Source organism: Chrysemys picta, chromosome 1, assembly GCF_011386835.1.
Source record: "Chrysemys picta bellii isolate R12L10 chromosome 1, ASM1138683v2, whole genome shotgun sequence".
In the NCBI taxonomy this organism is placed as follows: Eukaryota; Metazoa; Chordata; order Testudines; family Emydidae; genus Chrysemys; species Chrysemys picta.
Genome location: NC_088791.1, coordinates 274,181,281 through 274,201,517, shown reverse-complemented (window position 1 = coordinate 274,201,517; position 20,237 = coordinate 274,181,281). Strand labels below are relative to the sequence as shown.

The 20,237-nt window shown below is 41.8% G+C and overlaps 1 protein-coding gene across 27 annotated transcripts in view; it reads right to left on the bottom strand.

Annotated features, from left to right (window-relative positions):
- Window positions 1-20,237, bottom strand: part of MYCBP2 (MYC binding protein 2) — a 384,804-nt gene that overhangs the window by 307,381 nt on the left and 57,186 nt on the right. For all 27 annotated transcript variants that reach the window (XM_008178543.4, XM_008178544.4, XM_008178547.4 and 24 more), the window contains exons 4-7: window positions 17,359-17,512; window positions 3,468-3,664; window positions 1,026-1,268; window positions 661-732 (exon numbers count right to left, since the gene is read on the bottom strand). In XM_008178543.4, coding sequence (XP_008176765.1) covers window positions 661-732; window positions 1,026-1,268; window positions 3,468-3,664; window positions 17,359-17,512 — 666 coding nt within the window. The remainder of the gene's footprint in view (window positions 1-660; window positions 733-1,025; window positions 1,269-3,467; window positions 3,665-17,358; window positions 17,513-20,237) is intronic.

Genomic DNA, 20,237 nt, shown 5'->3' with positions numbered 1-20,237 from the left:
TAATATATTTTTAATAGAAGTATTTAATTTAAAAGATGCAAGACTGAGTAAATCAGCAGTTTCACAAAGCGGTAAGGAAATCACAGGATTATTTGAGCTCAAAATGATGAAGATGTTATAAATCTTGCTAAGAATATAGTTCAAAAAGAAAGAAGTAAAACAGTACTGAAAGAAAACCTACTAGTAACTAAACATGCCATTTTTGGTTATATTAGAAATAGTAATTGAGCTTTCCAATAAAATAGTCTAAAACAGTGTTGTACTGCTTTATAACTGCAAAGCCATGCTTTTAATATTTTTTTGCATTGCCTAAAAGAGAAATACAAAATGTATTAAGTTTTATTACAGAATTCAGAAACAAAACAGTGCGAGATCTTCAAATTTTAGAGATAATATTGCAATATAGTCTGGCTACAGTGGACACTGCCATTATCCCTTTTCTATCTGCCAGCATAAAAAGAAAAGAAAAAAAGAAAAAGAAAAAAGGTCTCTTCCCTATCCACAACAGAATTTTTCACTACACTGGACTGGCTTTATTACTTTACAGCCAGAAAGAAAGGAACGATGTAATACTTGTATAAAGCTGTCCTAAACTGTGCTACATTTGAATTAAATATTCAGTTATTTCTTTTATGTTTTTTGTTTTATGTATTCTCCTACCTGAGCATACCCTAACCAAGACTTTTTTTCTTTTCTGTTTTTGATGCGGGATGTAGAATTGTATATATGACCCTGTAAGGTAACAAAAAAGTTAGTTTGACAATTGTTAGAATGACAGTTTTATAGTTAATCTTTTATCATCTAGAAACATTATCTTCTACAGTGATGAGAAATGAGAAATGAAAAGAACAAGAAATGAGAAGCTGGTGAACAAACACTACAAGAATTTTAAAATCAATATATTTAAAAAAGAATTATCAGTATTACTAAGTTACAAGACAATCTAAAAGTCAAGCAAGACACCATAAAACGTCATTTAGATTAAATTTTCAACTGCTATCATGAGTTTTCAGGAGTCACATTACCCTCACTGTCCCACTGTAGCCAGAGCCGATTTTGTAAAGTCCATCTTTGCATAAAAGGTACAGGAAGAAACCATCATTCTGAAGTAAACAATGGTCATCTTCATCTACAGAAATTTCTTTCAGTGGCCATTTGTGCATCAGGGCTGCTTTCTTTATCCCATTACTGAACCAGTCCTGGATTTGGATTTTGCCCACCAGAACTGCCTGTACACTCCGCTGAAGAGAGTTTAAGATAGTTGGCACCTAAATGGTAAAGAAAACCCTATTAGATGGTACAAAACATTACAGTTTAAGCAACATATAGAGGTGAAAATAAAGCTTTAGTCACTAATCCTGGCTCTGAAAAAGTTAGAGACACGATGTGGGTGAGGTAATATATTCTATTATAACAACTTCAGTTGGTGAGAGACACAAGTTGGTCCAATAAGAGACATGACCTCAACCACCTTCTCTCTCTAATATCCTTGGACCGAGACAACTACAACTACACTGCATATCTGAAAAAAGCTGTTTTGCTAAAATTTAAGCCTTAATTTATGCTTTCATTCTTACTAATGAGAAATACATGAAAAGAGGTAAGATTTACTTCCTACAAACTCCAACTGATTTACTCCATAATATGCATGGCAATCCAAAATTGATCTCCTCTTCTCCATCGCAAAACTGATTTCAAGAGTGAATGAAGCCAGTAAATTTCAATGTATTTCTGTTTGGGCTATCAATTAATCACAGTTAACTCACGTGATTAACTCAAAAAAATTAATCAAGATTAATCGCAGTTTTAATCACATGTTAAACAATAAAAAGCCAATTGAAATTTATTAAATATTTTGGATGGTTTTCTACATTTTCGTATATCTTGTAATCTGTGTTGTAATTGAAATCAGTGTATATTATTTTTTATTACAAATATTTGCACTGTAAAAATGATAAACAAAAGAAAAGTTTTTTTCAGTTCACCTCATACAAGTACTGTTGTGCAATCTCTGTCATGAAAATGCAACTTACAAATGTAGATTTTTTTTGGTTATACAACTGCACTCAAAAACAAAACAACGTAAAACTTCAGAGCCTACAACTCCCCTCACTCGTACTCACTCAGCCAAATCGCTAAGACAAACAAGTTTGTTTACATTTACAGGAGATAATTCTGCCCTCTTATTTACAATGTCACCAGAAACTGAGAACAGGCATTCACATGGCACTGTTGTAGCCGGCACTGCAAGGTGTTTACGTGCCAGGTATGTTAAACATTCGTATGCCCCTTCATGCTTCGGCCACCATTCCAGAGGACATGCTTCCATGCTGATGACGCTCGTTAAAAAAAAAATGTATTAATTAAATTTGTGACTGAACTCCTTGGGGGAGAATTGCTCTGTTTTACCCGCATTCTGTCATATATTTCATGTTATAGCAGTCTCGGATGATGACCCAGTACATGTTCATTTTAAGAACAGTTTCACTGCAGATTTCACAAAACGCAAAGAAGGTACCAATGTGACGTTTCTAAAAAGATAGCTACAGCACTCAACCCAAGGTTTAAGAATCTGAAGTGCCTTCCAAAATCTGAGAGGAATGAGGTGTGAAGCATTCTTTCAGAAGTCTTAAAAGAGCAACACTCCGATGCAGAAACTACAGAACCTGAACCACCAAAAAAGAAAATCAACCTTCTGCTGGTTGCATCTGACTCAGCTAATAGATATAAACATGCGTTGGTACACACTGCTTTGGATTTTCATAGAGCAGAACCCGTCATCAGCATGGACGCATGTCCTCTGGAATGGTGGTTGAAGCATGAAGGGACATATGAATCTTTCGCGCATCTGGCATGTAAATATTTTGCGATGCCAGCTACAACAGTATCTTGCGAACATGTGTTCTCACTTTCAGTTGACTGTAAACAAGAAGCGGGCAATTATCTCCTGCAAATGTAAACAAACTTGTTTGTCTGAGCGATTGGCTGGACAAGAAGTAGGATTGAATGGACTTGCCGGCTCTAAAATTTTACATTGTTTTATTTTTACATAATTCTACATTTGTAAGGTCAACTTTCTGGATAAAAAGACTGCACTACAGTACACGTATTAGGTGAATTGAAAAGTACTATTTTTTTTTTTTTTACAGGGCAAATACTTGTAATCAAAAATAAATATAAAGTGAGCACTGTACACTTTGTATTCTGTGTTGTAATTGACATCAATATATTTGAAAATGTAGAAAACATCCAAAAATATTTATAATAAATTTCAATTGGTGTTCTATTATTGTTTAACAGTGCGACTAAAACTCCAATTAACCATGAATAATTTTTTTAATCACACGTTTAATTGCAATTAATATTTTTAATGGCTTGACAGACCTAATTTCTATATTAGAATGCTTCCAGGACTCACGCACATGACCAACCAAAATTCTTTATGTAGAATAGGTTTAGTACAACACCTGAATAGTCTGACAAGCATGACTGCCATTATTGGTGAGAATAGCAGAGACCGCCTGCAGTGTTCTTCCTGTTTCTCCCCAGGCAGCTACCAAACTGAACAGGCAAGCGCAGGAAAGTGCTGTCAAGGATTGTCCAGTACTGTCATTCACTCCAGTGCTACGAACAGTTATTTCCAGAAGAAGCTGGAAGAGAGACTCTGTGAATAAAATATAACAATTACATAGGCATAACAAATCACCAAATCATATTAAGCAGTTTTCCAATTCTGTAAAATCAGTTAAATTAAAATTTAAAAGATGCATATACTGTATCACTCCCCTGCACATTTTGAGTTATTTTTATCCTACATTAAGTTATTTAACTGAAAATTATGTTTGGTCATCTGCATTTCATATCAACATAATTACTAAAAATTAAGTAAATTACCTGATTAAACCAACACACATCCACACAAGATTCATCTCACATGCCTTGTCACCCAAATTTAATACCAAAACATGCTTAGACTCCTCTGTCATGTTCAAATCCTTTTCAGTTACAACATATACACATTACATACACATTAATTCCTCTCAGTCACACTTCAGTGCACGGACTTAACTCTGACGTCAACTAGCTTAATCTAATTACATACATATGTCTGTCACTAAGTAACGTATAAACTTCTTTGCTATCTCTACCTCCAACAACCCAACAAATAATTCTCCCCTGCAAAGGATTGTGGAAAAAATGGTTACCTACCTTTTGTAACTGTTGTTCTTCAAAATATGTTGCTCATGTTCATTCCATTCTAGGTCTGTGCACACGCCAACATGTACTGTCAAAGATTACTGCCTTAGCAGTACCCGTAGGGTCGGCTATGGCCCCTCTGCAGTGTCACGCTCATACAGCGGTATATCAGGTGCCACCGACCCTACGCCCACTCAGTTCCTTCTTGCTGGCAACTCTGACAGAGGGGTAGGAGGGTGGGTAATGGAATGGACGTGAGAAACACATCTCGAAGAACTACAATTATGAAAGGTAGGTAAGTAACAGTTTTTTCTTCTTCGAGTGCTTGCTCATATCGATTCTATTCTAGGTGACTCACAAGCAGTAACCTCGGAGATGGCTCACAGATCACAGCCTTGCAGCTTGCAGTACAGTTCTGTTACAGGCCATGTCATCTCAAGCTTGCTGGGTAAGTGCATAATACAATGCAAACGTGTGGACAAACGACCAGGTAGCAGCTAGACAGATTTCTTGAAACAGCACTTATGCCAGGAAGGTTGTTGACGACGCTTGCGCTCTAGTCGAGTGAGCCGTCACGATACTCAGCGGAGGCACCTTTCGCCAGCTCCTAACAGTAGCAGATGCAGGCCGTGATCTAAGACGAGATTCTCTGGGAAGACAGTGGGCAACCCTTCATTCTGTCTGCAACAGTAACAACTGTGTCGACTTACGGAACGGTCTTGTGCTACCAATGTAGAAGGCCAATGCCCATCTGACATCCAGTGTATGGAGCCTGCATTCCTTGTCCGTGTTATGAGGCTTAGGACAGAAAACCGGTAAGTAAATATCTTGACCAGTGTGAAACTGGGAGACAACCTTGGGTAGAAAGGCCAGTTGCAGATGCACCTGGACCTTGTCCTTATAAAAGTCCGTAAAAGGCAGTTCTAACGTAAGTGCCCCCATCTTGGACATCCTACAGGCCAAAGTTATAGCGACCAACGAAACCGTCCAAGAAAGAAGCAGGAACCCATGGGTTCGATGGGGGGTGGGGGGGAGCCACATGAGCCTTGACAGTCCCAGATTAAGGTCCTAGAGGGGAACCAGATCCCAGACATGCGGGAAGAGGCACTCCAGACCTTTCAAGAACTGCGCCATCATGGGATGGGCGAAGACCATCCTGCCTTGAAACGGAGGATGGAGCACCGAAATTTCTGCCAGGTGTACCCTGACCAAAGAAAGCGACAGGCCCTGGAGCTTAAGGTGCAGCAAATAATCTAGGATGGCCTGTAGCAGGGCCTCTGCAGCAGGAAGGTGTCAATCCGAGGCCCAGCACATGAACTGCTTCCATTCTGCCACGTAGGTAGCCCTGGTGGAGGGTTTTCTGCTGTCTAGTAGGATCTGTTGGACAGCAGCAGAGCACTCCCACTCATCCACACTCAGCCATACAGTAGCCAAGCAGTCAGGTGCAGTGACACCAGAGTCGGATGCAGCAAATTGCTGTGGTTCTGGGACAGCAGATCCGTCCAAAGAGGCAGCTGCAGCAGGGAGGCTGCTGAAAGACTCAGCAGCATGCTGAACCAGAGTTGACAAGGCCACGCTGTCTTGTTTCACCTTGAGCGGGACTCTGTGGACCAACAGCACCGGTGGGAAGGTGTACATCAGCACTCCTGACCACGGAATCAAGGGGATATCTGACAGGGAGCCTTTGCCCCTGCCCTGAAGAGAACAGAACACGTGGCACTGGACATGAACAAGTCCACCTGGGGAGTCTCCCACCTGTGGAAGATTAGGGTGACCACCTCTGGATGGAGTGACCATTAGTGGTGAGATGAGAAGGTCCTGCTGAAGTGATCTGCCAGGACATTCTTGGTTTCAGGCAGATAGACAGCTACCAGATGAATGGCACGGCACCCACATAAGTCCCAGAGGCTGAGCACCCCCCCCAACAAAAAGCCAAAGACCTGGTGCCACTCTGCCTGTTGATGCAATACATTGCAGCAGTATTGTCCATCAGAACGGGCACCACCTTGCCTCTCAAGTGGGGCAAGAAAACCTGGCAGTCTGGGCGAACCTCTCTGAGCTCCCTGACATTGATGTGAAGGGCTAGATCGTTTAGTAGCCAGCAGCCCTCGGTGTTGAGCTTGCCCAGGTGTGCTCCCAAACCCAGATCTGAAGCATCTAAGACCAGGGTGAGCGACAGGGATGGGGTCACAAAGGGAACTCCTTGCAGCACCAATTTGGGATCCAGCCACCAGTCCAAGGACAAGAGGATGTGGCTCAGCACTGTGACCACTTGGTCCAGGGCGTGCCTGCTGCGGATTTAGACCAAGGCTAACCACACCTGCACAGGCCTCAGACGAAGTCGGGCATGGCTGACCCATCAGTCGCAGGCACGTGTGGGCCGTGGTGAGCAGGTGGCTCTTTACGTGGTAGATCAGGTCCAACATGGCCTGAAAACGCATTTCCGGAAGGAAGGCCCTGGCCTGTGTGGAGTCAAGAACTGCTCCAATGAACTTTATGCACTGGACTGCTTTAACATGGACTTTAGTGCGTTTATTAACAGGTCCAGGTTGCTGGAGGTGGACCGCACCAGATAGAGGTTTCTTTGCACGTGCTCCGGAGAGCTGCCCTTGATGAGCCAGTCGTCAAGATACGGGAAGATCTGAACCCCTTGACATCTCAGGTAAGCTGCCATCAGTGCCACGCATTTCGTGAACACCCCGGGAGTCAAAGACAGGCCAAAGGTTAGCACCGTGAACTGGAAGTGGCGCCCAGCCACTATGAAACGCCTGTGACCCGGGAATATGGAGACATGAAAGAAAGCATCCTTTAAGTTGAGAGCGGCATACCTGTCCCCCCAGATCCAGGGAAGGGATAATGGAGGCCAAGGAGATCATGTGGAACTTCAACTTCATGAGAGACTTGTTGAGGCCCCACAGGTCCAGGATGGGTCTGAGGCCTCCATTGGCCTTCAAGATTAGGAAGCAGCAAGAGCAGAATCCTCTTCCTACCATGTCCCAAGGAACCTCCCGCACAGGCCCCAAGCCCAGGGGCTTCTCAATCGCCTGAACGAGGAGTTGCTCATGAGAGGAACGGGGAAGGGGGGTGGGGGAGGAAGGGGTAGCCAAAAACTGCAGGGTGTAGCCCCAAGCTACTATGTCCAGGACCCAGCAGTTCAACTTACCCCACAACCAGGCCGAGAGGTAGGGAGAGAGGCGGTTGAGGAAAAGGAGGGCAGGAGCTGGTTGGCTAACTAAAGCACCGCTCTCGGGCACACCCTCAAAATGACTGCTTCTGCCCCCTAGATTTTTGGCGGGCCCAGGCTGGGTGGGTGAACAGGAGGAGGAAGGGCGCCGGTGCTTAAACTGGCATCCCTTCTTATAGAGCCCTGATGGGGCTGCCAGGGTCTTGCCAGTGGAGGCAGTTGGAAGGGCTTCCTGGCTGATTGTGGCATGTGCATGCCCAAGGAGCCAAAGGGAGCTCTAGTATCCTTAAACCTGTGCAGCCTGGCATCTGTTTGTTCGGTGAAAAGACCAACCCCATCAAAGGGGAAGTCCTGAATCAAGGTCTGCCTCTCCTGGGAGAGGCCCACCATTTGCAGCCAGTAGCTGCATCGCATGACCACCGCCGATGCGACCACCCTATCCACTGAGTCCCACGCCATTTGCAGGGAGCATCTGGCTGCCACAGTACCCTCCTCTACCAGGGTGCCAAACTCCTGAGCCAGACCTTGAGAAAGGGATTCCTGGAACTTTTTGAGACAGTCCCAGAGATTAAAGTTATATCTGCCCAACAGGGCTTGATGGTTTGCCACTGGGAATTGCAGGCTGTCTGTTAAATAAATTTTTCTCCCGAATAGATCGAGCTTCTTGGCTTCCTCATTCTAGGGAGTGGAGGAGGAGGGACCTTGTTTGTCCTTCTTGTTGGCCGCAGACACAACCAACGAGCTGGGGGAGGGTGGGTGGGTATAAAGGTATTTGAAACCTTTGGCCAGAATGAAATACTTTTTCTTGGCTCGTTTCGAGGTGGGACAAATGATGGAAGGGGTCTGCCACAGGGCCTTGGCTATCTTGAGAACCCCTTCATGCACAGGCAGGGTGACCCAGTTGGGGGTAGAGACCAAGAGGACATTGAAGATGGTGTCCTCCTGCTCTGCCATCTCCTACACCTTGAGCCTCAAGTTCTCAACCGCAAGCCAGAGAAGGGATTGATGCTCCCTGACATCATCCGGTGGCCTAGCTCTTGAAGGTCCCACGACTGCCTTGTCCAAGGATGACAAGGAAGATTGGACTACTGGGGGAGGTCCTGAGGTATCCACCACCATCGGAGAAGGAAGCTTAGGGGTGGGCACACGTTCCTCCGCCCCAACCTCTGAATGGGCTTCCGGTACCGGGCCCGGTGCCAACTCTGCTCTGCTGCAGTTACCAAGGAATGCTGCGAAGGGGGCATCGTCGTGACCGGTACGCCCCACGCACTCCAATAAGACCACTGCTTTGGCCACTGGCCGTGTTGCCACTGTGGTGCCCCCAAAGGAGCAGGTTCCGGTGCCCAATCTCGTCAATGGGACCTGGGCAATGGGCTGAACTGGTCCTCCGTACTGGAAGAATCACCTTCTGGCAACCAGAGAGGGGCCGCTGATACCTGTGTTTGGTTACTGGTCATGGCCACTGTCGACCAGGTGTAGTAGACTATTGGGTTTTACCCTGAACCAAATTTGGGAACCCCTGCACTAAGGCAAAAATCTCCAACGACTACGCACATGGGTGCATGCAGACCTACAATGGAATCGACATGAGCAAGCACTCGAAAAAGAAGGAAGCAGTAGCAGGGAACGAAGCTGAACTGTACGAAGCAGACCAGGCAGTAGAAAAAACAGTGTGTACAGGGGGACACAGGAATGGAAGAAGAGCTATTGCGGGGCCGGACGGCAGAAGGTGCTCAGCTGCAACCTATAAAGGCATTGGCCTTTGAACAGCTTGACACCTAGCAGCCGCTACCTGGTGCAATACATTGCTTTGGTGCTCTGAAACTGGACTCCACACTCACCCAAGACCCTCGGCTCTGTCCTTTTCTCCCCTTCCAATTTTTTTTGCTCAACCTCCATGCACCTTGCTGCCTAGGTTGAACCCCTGGTTCCCCAGAATATATTTGAGGATTGTAAGGCTGAGTATCAGAGAACAGCAATAGCTAATGAATCTTAATTCCATCATAGAATATCAGGGTTGGAAGGGACCTCAGGAGGTCACCTAGTCCTTGTTTTCATGAAGTTAAATTGAATTGACCAATAAGGATTAACAACATTATTGAGGTTCGTATTTTAGGACTGTCAGGGATGGTCTAGGTATACTTAATCCTTCCTCAACACAGATGATCTTTTGTGGTCCCTTCCAGTCCTACATTTCTATGATTGACCTATCTCTGAGATCTTATAACTTGTATCTGTGTAATTGTGGTGAGACTTTTTAAGACACATGGGTCCAAAAAACAACAACTCAAGAAGAGATTATTAAAGAAGCTAAATTTTAATGTTTGCTGTGCCAAACAGTGCCTTTGACCAAATTTTATTGATAATTCAGCTGTCCGTGGAGAGTTGAGTGTTAAGTTTAGAGACGAAATTCAAATATTAGTGAAGGATTTTATCCCTATTTTAAATGTAACCTGTAGCACAGCCATCACTATGGAGAAACAAAGGGTGCCTTTATAAAATGCCATTTGGTATTCTCTTTTTGCCGAGAAATGAATATTATCTTTAAGTACTTATTAATATTATTCCTAATTTTTTTGAAAGACTGATATGTTTAAAAAGTGAAGACTCCATGTAAAACTCTACAGATCCTGCATGAGCTTTTCCATTTATTTGTTGGCTTGTTGGAAGCAGAGATACCAAAGAGATTAAAAAAACAAAAAACATATTATACTATACATGGCATCTTACATTGCAGAGGATCCCAAAAATATTTTGCAAGCTATTGTGTATACACTGTGTATATAGTAATCACTTTACTCACCCCTGAAATCAACCACCCATTCCCACGTGTAACACAGCAGAAACTTAAGAAATTAACTTATGTTCTCTTTTAAAACTCACTGTTATGCTTCAGTAGTAACTATCTCTGAATTATATTACAGTTGCCAAGCAAAACCCATTTTTACACTTCAAGTGTCCAATATTGGCCCATATTTAATAGATACGGATACCAAAAACCAAGAAAAGAAGTTAACACAAAAGTCTAATGAGCCAACTTAAAAGGCACCCACCTACATCTTAATCCCCTGAAGCTCACATTCATACACTCAGGCCTGTAATCTGGTGTCATCTTTGACTCAACCCTCTTACCGGTTTCACATATTCAGGTCTTTTCTATATTTTGCCTTCTTTTCTTAAACAGCGTCTCTAAAATCCAGTCATTCCTCTCTGTCCAAACTGGTGAAACTCTTGTCCAAGTCCTCATCATTTTATGTCTTGGCTATGGAAACCTTCTTCCCCTTAAGTCTATTAAGAATAGAGCTGCTAAAATCTTCTTGGGTCATCATCCCTACCACATCAACCCTTTTTTCAAGTGCCTGACCTGGCTTCACATTAAATACAAACTCATTGTCTTTACTTTTAGGACCCTTCATAACTTACCCCATCCTACTTAACTGGTTTAGTAACTTCCCATTATACTGACTTTGGCATATGCTCTAGCCAGGGCCGCCCAGAGGATTCAGGGGGTCTGGGGCAAAGCGGGGGAGCTTGTACTCACTGGGCGGCGCTCTGAGTCTGTGGCGGCGGCAGCATTTCGGCAGTGGGGGGCCCTTCAGTCGCTCCGCTTCTTCAGCAGCACCAAAGGACCCACCGCCAAAATGCTGCCGAAGACCCGGAGCGACCGAAGGGCCCCCCCGCCACCGAAATGCTGCCGAAGACCCGGACCGCTGCCAGGTGAGGAAAGGAATTCTCGGCCAGGGCTCGCGGGGCCCGTGGCAACTTGTCTCCCCCCCCCCCCCCCCCCCCCCCCCAGGTGGCCCTGGCTCTAACAGCACTTTCTACCCATCAGTCAGGTTCTCCGTTAAACATCTTCATGCTTCCTCCCATGCTGCCCCTTATGCACAGGGAGAAAACTCCCTGATGGAATCCAAACAACCACTACCTTATCCTCCTTCATACCCTCCTTAATATCCACCTCTGCCATAATACCTACTAAAAACCCAGCCTGAAGATCATGGAGGCAAGCTGACACTGTTCCTCCTCTTTCCTTTTCTTCTTCCCTTCCTCCCCACCTGTAACCCCAATTTAAAAATATATATATATGCATAAAAAAGCTGTGCCAATTCTTCACAATAATCATTTGCTTGTCTGTTATATCCACATCCTCTACCCTTCATCTGTTTATGTCTTTAGATTGTAATCCCTTCAGAGCAGGAAATGTCTCTTTTCTGTGTTTGCTCAGCACCTGCACAGTAGGTCCTAAGCCTTTGGCACGATCATAATAGAAATATTTACTAATAATAACCTTATCTAGACTGAGTTACAGCCAAGACAGTCAGAAGCAATGAGATTACAGAAACAGGGTTTGAAGTAAAGGAGCCAGAAATCAAGATCAGCCTTACTGAAGCCAAAAACATCTTGAAATTCACTGCAGGGCACTCTTCACACTTTCAAATGAGTAAAAATATCTTGTAATCAAAGGCACAAAAAGTTGATGAAAAACAGAATCCGCCTAAACACACTGCCATTCATGCACAGGTGGATAACCACCACCTTTATCAGTCTTTTCCATACACAGGTCTGAATTCATTCAAGTTCTTATACCACGCTCTTCACAACAGTACCTGAGTGCCTTCCAAAGATTAAATAAAGTGACAAATATTTACCATGTATAGCGCCCTCTCTATTCTACTCTCCACACCAATAATGATCAAAGTAACCTGTGGAATCCAAATGTAACTAGATTTGCCTCATCTCAACTTTCTTGACAAACATTGGGTAAAGCTGTAAATGAAGGTCTCCCAAGTAAAGATCTAACCATGGCTTAGATAAGTACGACTTGTTCTTAATCAGTCATAGGCCCAAGATATCTCTACTTGCTTTAACCAAGCATGAAATACATTGATTCATCTCACAAATGGTTTGCCACAACTATTCAAGTGCATATGAATCCCTGGCAAAATTAAATAAACCACCAGTATACGCTTTGTGTTCCTCCCTTCTAACTCTGACCCTATTTCTCAAAGTAATCATCAAAGCAGCCTAAATAAGATCAATTTTATCTGTAAAATAATTTTAGATGGCGACATTTTTGGGAGAAGAACATGTGATTATAGACATGTTTGCACACCATATAGAACCATCAACAATGACCATTGCCAACAGCAACATACAATCTATTGCATACCAGAAGCACTCCAGGTTACTCAAGACTAGAGCTGAGCCAAAAAAAAAATTAGCAAAGAGTAAATTCTCCAAAAAGAAAAGTATTTTTCAGGGTACTTATGACTATTTGCAAATTTGGAACAAATTCTATGAATAGTTTTGCATCCTCCCTCCCCCCAAAAAAGTCTTTTGAATCAACATTTTGTTTCAAAAATGCTGTTTCAAGTATACATTCAAAGCATTTAATTTGACCCAAATTAAATTTTTCAGTTTTTGTTTCTGTGAGGGGAAAGTCAGTTTTGATTCAAAACAAAACATTTTTTTCAAGGTTTTACAGTTCAGCCACTGAAACAAAATATATATATATTTTCAGTCGTCTCTAATCAAAACTGCCCAGTAGTTCCATTGATCTACGACAGGAAGGATGGTTCAATGGCAAGGGTTCCAGCAAGGGACTTAAGACCCGGGTTCAATTCCCAGCTCTGCCACACAATTTCTGTGTAACCTTGGGTCACAGAGACCTTAGTCTCTCTGTGCCTCAGTTCTTCATCTGTAAAATGGAGATAAAGCTTCTCTACCACACAAGGTATCAAGATAAATGCATTAAAAGATCATGGTGTTCAGATGTGTCACTGATGGAGAATAACAGATTTAGAGGTGCTCTGTAATAATTTATTAATACTCTATGTCAACCTGCTAATTGGGTTGCTTTCTATAAGATTTTTATCGGTTTAACTCAATAAGTGTCTGTCTGAAGAAGAAAAAAGTCCGGAAAGAAAAAATATATCTCAAGATAAGCCACCCCTCAGCAAATACAGGAGAGAGTGTTAATGGACAGTGCTAGACCCATTGTCTCTGAGGCCTCCAGCTCAATCTCCAGCTAAGCCTCTGGAACGGACTTTGACCAGGAGGATCAGTGATAACTCAGGGCCTCTATCTGTCCAACAATGAACTCTGGTTGATATTATGAAGTTATTCTGAATTTCTCATGATACTGTTGTATCATGGAGAGCCCATGTATGTGTATCCACCACTGTGGGCAAGACCTGCACCAGATACACACCAGACTGAGGACATGAAAAGTACTTAATCTGCTGACCAGCCATTAAGAGTTAAAGGAGTTTGCTAGGGGAAGACACATCCTCTTGTCTGATTAAAGGGGGAAGTTTTAAAACAGTGGAAATTTACCAGAAGGCAGAACAAAGAAAGCCACATGTTGGGATGGGGGCATACAAACACGGAAAGCTTGGAGCAAGACACAGAAACCCCTGGGCAAGAGAAAGGAAGGGCACACACCAGCCAAGAATAGAGAAGGCAAGCCAAGCTGAAAGACTGAGGGAGAAGCAATCCAATATGCAAAAGTCCAATGAGGCAGGGTCACCTGCCTACCTTCCTGAATCCAGATGGTCCCCCCAGACTCTGAAGGAGAGCTAGTGAGGGCATTGCATTTAGGGTGTTCATTATTTTCTAAATGATCTGTACTCTTGTGTTTTATCTGTTAAGTAAAAGCATTTCACATTTTTAGACTCCACTCAAAGTGTCTGTGTTATATGCTTCACTACTACATGCCTCCTGAGAAAGTTAAATGATTACCAAAGATGTGTGCTTCCAGGCTGAGTTCTAGGAGGGCTGTATTTAGGCTACCGAGGCATCTTGAGGGTCAGCATTGGCTCTGGGTGCCTAATGCAGGTGGGCCGAAAGGCTCCATTTCACTGAAGGGGTGGCAGACAGAGCTGGTGCCCAGGTAATGAGCCAAAGAGGCCAGGGGAGGAAGTAGTGCTGTGATTCAGTTTGAGAAGTGTCTTTCCAAGAAACAAGGTTCCAGTATATGGGTATACCAGGGGCCTTTAAAACCTTTGAAATGTTGTCTCTGTAAAGACATGATGAGCTTCTCAAAGATTAGCTTTTTCTAGGGCTATAGATTAATTGCAGTTAACTCACGTAATTAACTCAAAAAAATGAATCAGGATTTTAAAAATTAATGGCAATTAATTGCAGTTTTAATAGCACTGTTAAATAATAGAATACCAATTGAAATTTATTAAATATTTTGGATGTTTTTCTACATTTTCACATATATTGTATTCTGTGTTTTAATTGAAATCAAAGTGTATATTATTTTTATTACAAATACTTGCACTGTAAAAATGATAAAAGTTTTTTTCAATTCACCTCATACAAGTACTGTTGTGTAATCTTTGTGAAGAAAATGCAACTGAAAAAACAAATCTATATTTGTGTTACATAACCACTTGAAAACAAAACAATGTAAAAAACTTCAGAGCCTACAAGTCCACTCACTCCTACTTCTTGTTCAGCCAATCACTAAGACAAACAAATCTGTTTACATTTACAGGAGATAATGCTGCCCTCTCCTTATTTACAATGTCACCAGAAAGTGAGAGCAGGCATTTGCATGGAACTTTTGTAGCCAGCATTGCAAGGTATTTACGTGCCAAATATGTTAAACATTCATATGCCCCTTCATGCTTCGTCCATCATTCCAGAGAACATGCTTCCATGCTGACGAAGCTAGTTAAAAAAATAATGTGTTAATTAAATTTATGACTGAACTCCTTGGGGGAGAACTGTATGTTCCCTCCTCTGTTTTACCCACATTCTGCCATATACACCTCTACCCCGATATAACGCGACCTGATAGAACACAAATTCGGATATAACGTGGTAAAGCAGTGCTCCGGGGGGGGGGGGGGGGGGGGGGGGCGCGCACTCCGGTGGATCAAAGCAAATTCGATATAACAGTTTCACCTATAACGCAGTAAGATTTTTTGGCTCCCGAGGACAGCGTTAGATTGAGGAAAAGGTGTATTTCATGTTATAGTAGTCTCGGATGATAACACAGCACATGTTGTTCGTTTAAAGAACACTTCCACTGCAGATTACACAAAAAACGCAAAGAAGGTACCAATGTGACATTTCTAAAGATACAGCTCTTGATCCAAGGTTTAAGAATTTGAAGTGCCTTCCAAAATCTGAGAGGGATGAGGTGTGGAACATCGCTTTCTGAAGTCTTAAAAGAGCAACACTCCGATGCAGAAACTACAGAACCTGAACCACCACCACAAAAAAAAAAAAATCAACCTTCTGGTGGTGGCACCTGACTCAGATAATGAAAATGAACATGCATTGGTATGCACTGCTTTGGATTGTTATTGAGCAAAACCCATCATCATGATGGACGCATGTCCCCTGGAATGGTGGTTGAAGCATGAAAGGACATATGAATCTTTAGCGCATCTGGCACATAAATATCTTGCGACGCCGGTTACAACAGTGCCATGCCAACGCCTATTCTAACTTTCAGGTGACATTGTAAACAAGCAGCAGGCAGTATTATATCCTGCAAATGTAAACAAATTTGTTTCTCTGAGGGATTGGCTGAACAAGTAGGACTGAGTGGACTTGCAGGCTCTAAAATTTTACATAGTTTTATTTTTGAATGCAGTTTTTTTTGGTACATAATTCTACATTTATAAGTTCAACTCTCACGATAAAGAGATTGCACTACAGTACTTGTATTAGGTGAACTGAAAAACTATTCTTTTGGCTTTTTTATAGTGCAAATACTTGTAATAAAAAATAAATATAGTGAGCACTGCACACTTTGTATTCTGTGTTGTAACTGAAATCAATATATTTGAAAATGTAGAAAGCATCCAAAAATATTTAAATAAACGGTATTCCATTATTAACAGTGCGATTAATCACAATTTTTTTTCATTGCTTGACAGCCCTATTTTTTTTGTAAACTATGTCTTGAAAATAAACACACTTGTGATCACGTGCGTTTCTTCTTCCTGTTCAGTTGTTGAACAGGGATGAAATCTTCCTCTTTATTTAGTGTTTACTTCTTTTTTATGTCAGCTGCAGTATTACAAAGCAGTAATGTGTAGCTTGATATACAACTGTATATCGAATCTACCTTCTAGCAATTTTTCCTGCAGTACATCTCACCATAATTAGAAGTTTCATGCAAACATACGTATCAGTTATATTGGTTACCTCTGCAAGTGAATACCTAATGTACAGTGGTATCAAGAGCCAAGGAGTCTGAACAGGTTTTAGAACAATACATGTTCAAGTACAAGCATGGACAGCCTGAGTTTCTAACTCTATTACTATGGTTAAGACTTTCTATGATCATTTCTACAGTGTAATTAATTCCACTGCATGCACTTCTTTTGCTACTCTTCATATGCAGAGCTGTTAAGAGGTAAATCAACATGTTTTCAGTACCACCAAAAACCAAAGAATTAAAATACCGATATTACCTTTATTAGTGAATACGCAACGATACAATTGTTCAAGAGTGACAAACAAAACATGACATTTCTCTGTGTATTATTCAAACTTTTATACAATAGATAAATATACAAATTTTTAGCATGCAGTAGTAGTATAGGATAGTGGCCTTCCACAGTATTGCCTTTTCTCTGAGACCAATGTCTTATAGGATTAGTAAAACCAAAAAGAACCTCAACAAGCTGGACTTTCTGGTTTTTGTATCACTACAGTGTACAAATAACTGGTGAAGTGAATGTCATAAAAGCACAAAATGATATCCCCTCTATATACAGAGATCTCTCTTTTACAAAGATAATGGGTCAGAGTGTCCAATTCCCTTGAGGGAGTCATGGCCCCAGAACAAAAATTAAATGTATCAGCTTATAACAGAGAACTGAATACAAATTCCTTGTATAAATAATCTATTAAAATAGATGAAAACACACCATCCTCTTCTCATTGCCTGCTAATCACCCTTTTTTTTTGCGCCAAACATAAGCTCAAGCAAAAGTATGAAATATTACCTAGAACTTCAGGAGGCTCTGACTGGAGGCCTTCTGGCTGCTGGCCCTGGAGCACATTAAGCAGAGCTTGCAGACTCCTGAGACACAGTGATGGATGAGAAAATCTTGTCTCCTTGATCAATTCAAAAACTTCACATAGTCCAACTTCAATGATCTAAAAAAGTACAACACACATTTTTAACAGAAGACCCATTATCAGGATGCTTTGATCAGTTCAGCCATAAAAATATTTACATAATGGTATGAATTTCTCTTTAGCTTAACACACAAACTCTACCATGTAAATATAGAAGAGCACAGCAGTCCCCAGACAGAAATAATCAAACCAAATTCTCAAACGAGTGTAATTTTGAATATGAAACAGAGATACGGTTATTCTAATATGCATGTGTCTACATAATTAGATATTTAATATTTAAAAACCCCTGAACAAAGCTGATTGTTTTCAATTTTTAGATCATGTCATGGCTACAGGACAAACTGTACCTTGGACCCCTCTTTATTTCCTCTCAAATGCATCCATTCCTTGTGTGATTGGCCTGGCTTCCTGCACCTCACTCTGCGCAGAGTCATGCAGTTCAACCATACTTAGACTGGATCTCTGGGCTGCAGACCCCCTGGTTACCAACCACATGAATGGCACAGGCCCAATTTGGGTTTAGCACCTGTAATAGCTTCTATTGGGGAGCCTGTGACAGTACAAGTTTACAGTGACACAGAAAATGAAGGTTACTTATAACTGGAGTTCTTTCAGATGGACTCTGCACATTCACACTCATAAATTAAGGCTGCTGTCGCAGCTCAAAGGGTGTAATCACCTCATTGCAGTGCTGATCACACTGCTCACGTGGTTCCTAACATTGTTAGCTTTTTTGACTACCACCTCACCCTGAGCAGATGTTTTCAAAGAACTACTCACGATGACTACAAGAGCTCTTTCTTGACCGATGGTAGATAATTAAGATAGACGCCCATCATTTTGTATGTATTATTGGGATTATGTTTTCCAATATGCATTACTTTGCACCAATCAACACTGAATTTCATCTGCCATTTTGTTACCCAGTCACCCAATTTTGTGAGATCCCTTAGTAACTCTTCACATCTGCTTTGGACTTAACTGTTTTGAGTAATTTTGTATCACCTGCAAACTTTGCCACCTCACTATTTACCCCTTTTTCCAGATCATTTATGAATATGTTGACTAGGACTGGTTCCAGTACAGATCATCTCTCCATTGTGAAAACTGATCATTTATTCCTACCTTTGTTTCCTATCTTTTAACCAATTACTGATCTGTGAAAGGACCTTTCCTCTTACCTCATGACTGCTTGCTTTGCTAAGAGCCTTTGAGAGGGGACCTTGCCAAGGGCTTTCTGAAAGTCCAAGTATGCTATATCCATGAGATCACGTTTGTCCACATGCTTGTTGACACCCTCAAAGAATTCAAATAGATTGGTCAGATAGCCATTACAAAAGCTGTGCTGGCTCTTCCCCAACATACTGCATTTGTGTGTCTGATCATTACATTCTTCATTATAGTTTCAACAAATTTGTCTGGTACTGAACTTAGGTTTACCAACCTATAAGTGCCAGGATTTCCTCTGGAGACTTTTTAAAAAGTGGCATTACACTAGCTACCCTTCAGTCATCTGGTACAGAGGCAGATTTAAGCAATAACTTGCATATCACAGTTAATAGTTCTGCAATTTCATATCTGAGTTCCTTCACAACTCTTGTGTGACTATCATCTGGGCCTGAAGACTTATTACTGTTTAATTAATCAATATGTTCCAAAATTCTTCTACTGACGCCTCAACCTGGGACAGTTCCTTAGATTTGTCACCTAAAAAGAATGGCTCAGGTGCGGGAATCTCCCTCACATCCTCTGCAGTGAAGACTGATGCAAAGTATTCACATAGCTTCTCCACAACAGCCTCGTCTTCCTTGAGTGCTCCTTTAGCACCTCGATCATTCAGTGGCCTCACTGATAGCTTGTCAGGCTTCCTGCTTGTGACATACTTAAAAATTGCTATTAGTTTTTGTGTCTTATGCTAGTTGCTCTTCAAATTTGTTTTTGGCCTGCATAATTATACTTTTACACTTGACTTGCCAGAGTTAATGCTCCTTTCTATGATCCTCAATAGGATTTGACTTCCAATTTTTAAGGGATGTCTTTTTGCCTCTAACTGCACTCTCTTACATTGTTGTTCAGCCATGGTGGCATTTGTTGGTCCTCCTACTTGTTTTGTTTGTTTTTATAATTTGGGGTATACATTTAGTTTGAGCCTCATATGGTGTTTTAAAATAGTTTCTATGCAGCTTGCAGGAATTTCACTTTCGTAACTGTTCCTTTTAATTTACATTTAACTAGCTCTCTCATTTTTGTGTAGTTCCCCTTTTTGAAATTAAATGCTACTGAAATTAAATGATATCTTTGGCAATTATCCCCATACAAGGATGTTAAATTTAATTACATTTTGGTTGTTATTACTGAGCAGTTCAACTATATTCACTTCTTGGACCAGATCCCGTGCTTTAGGACTAAATAAAATATTGTCTCTCCCCTTGCGTGTTCCAGGACTGCTTCCTGGAATAGCTAGTCACTAAGGGTATGACTACACTGCCCACGTTACAGCACGGCCACGGCAGCACTGTGACATGGGCAGTGTAGACAAGCTTTATCACAAGGGAAGAGCTCTCCCGGCGATAAAAAAATAAAAATAAAACCACCCCGAATGAGTTCCCGGCAATAAAGCACTGTCTATACTGGTGCTTTTCAGCACTAAAACTTTTGTCGCTCAGGGGGGTTTTTTCACACCCCTGAACGACAAAAGTTTTAGCGCTGAAAATGGCAGTGTAACACAGCCTTCGTCTAG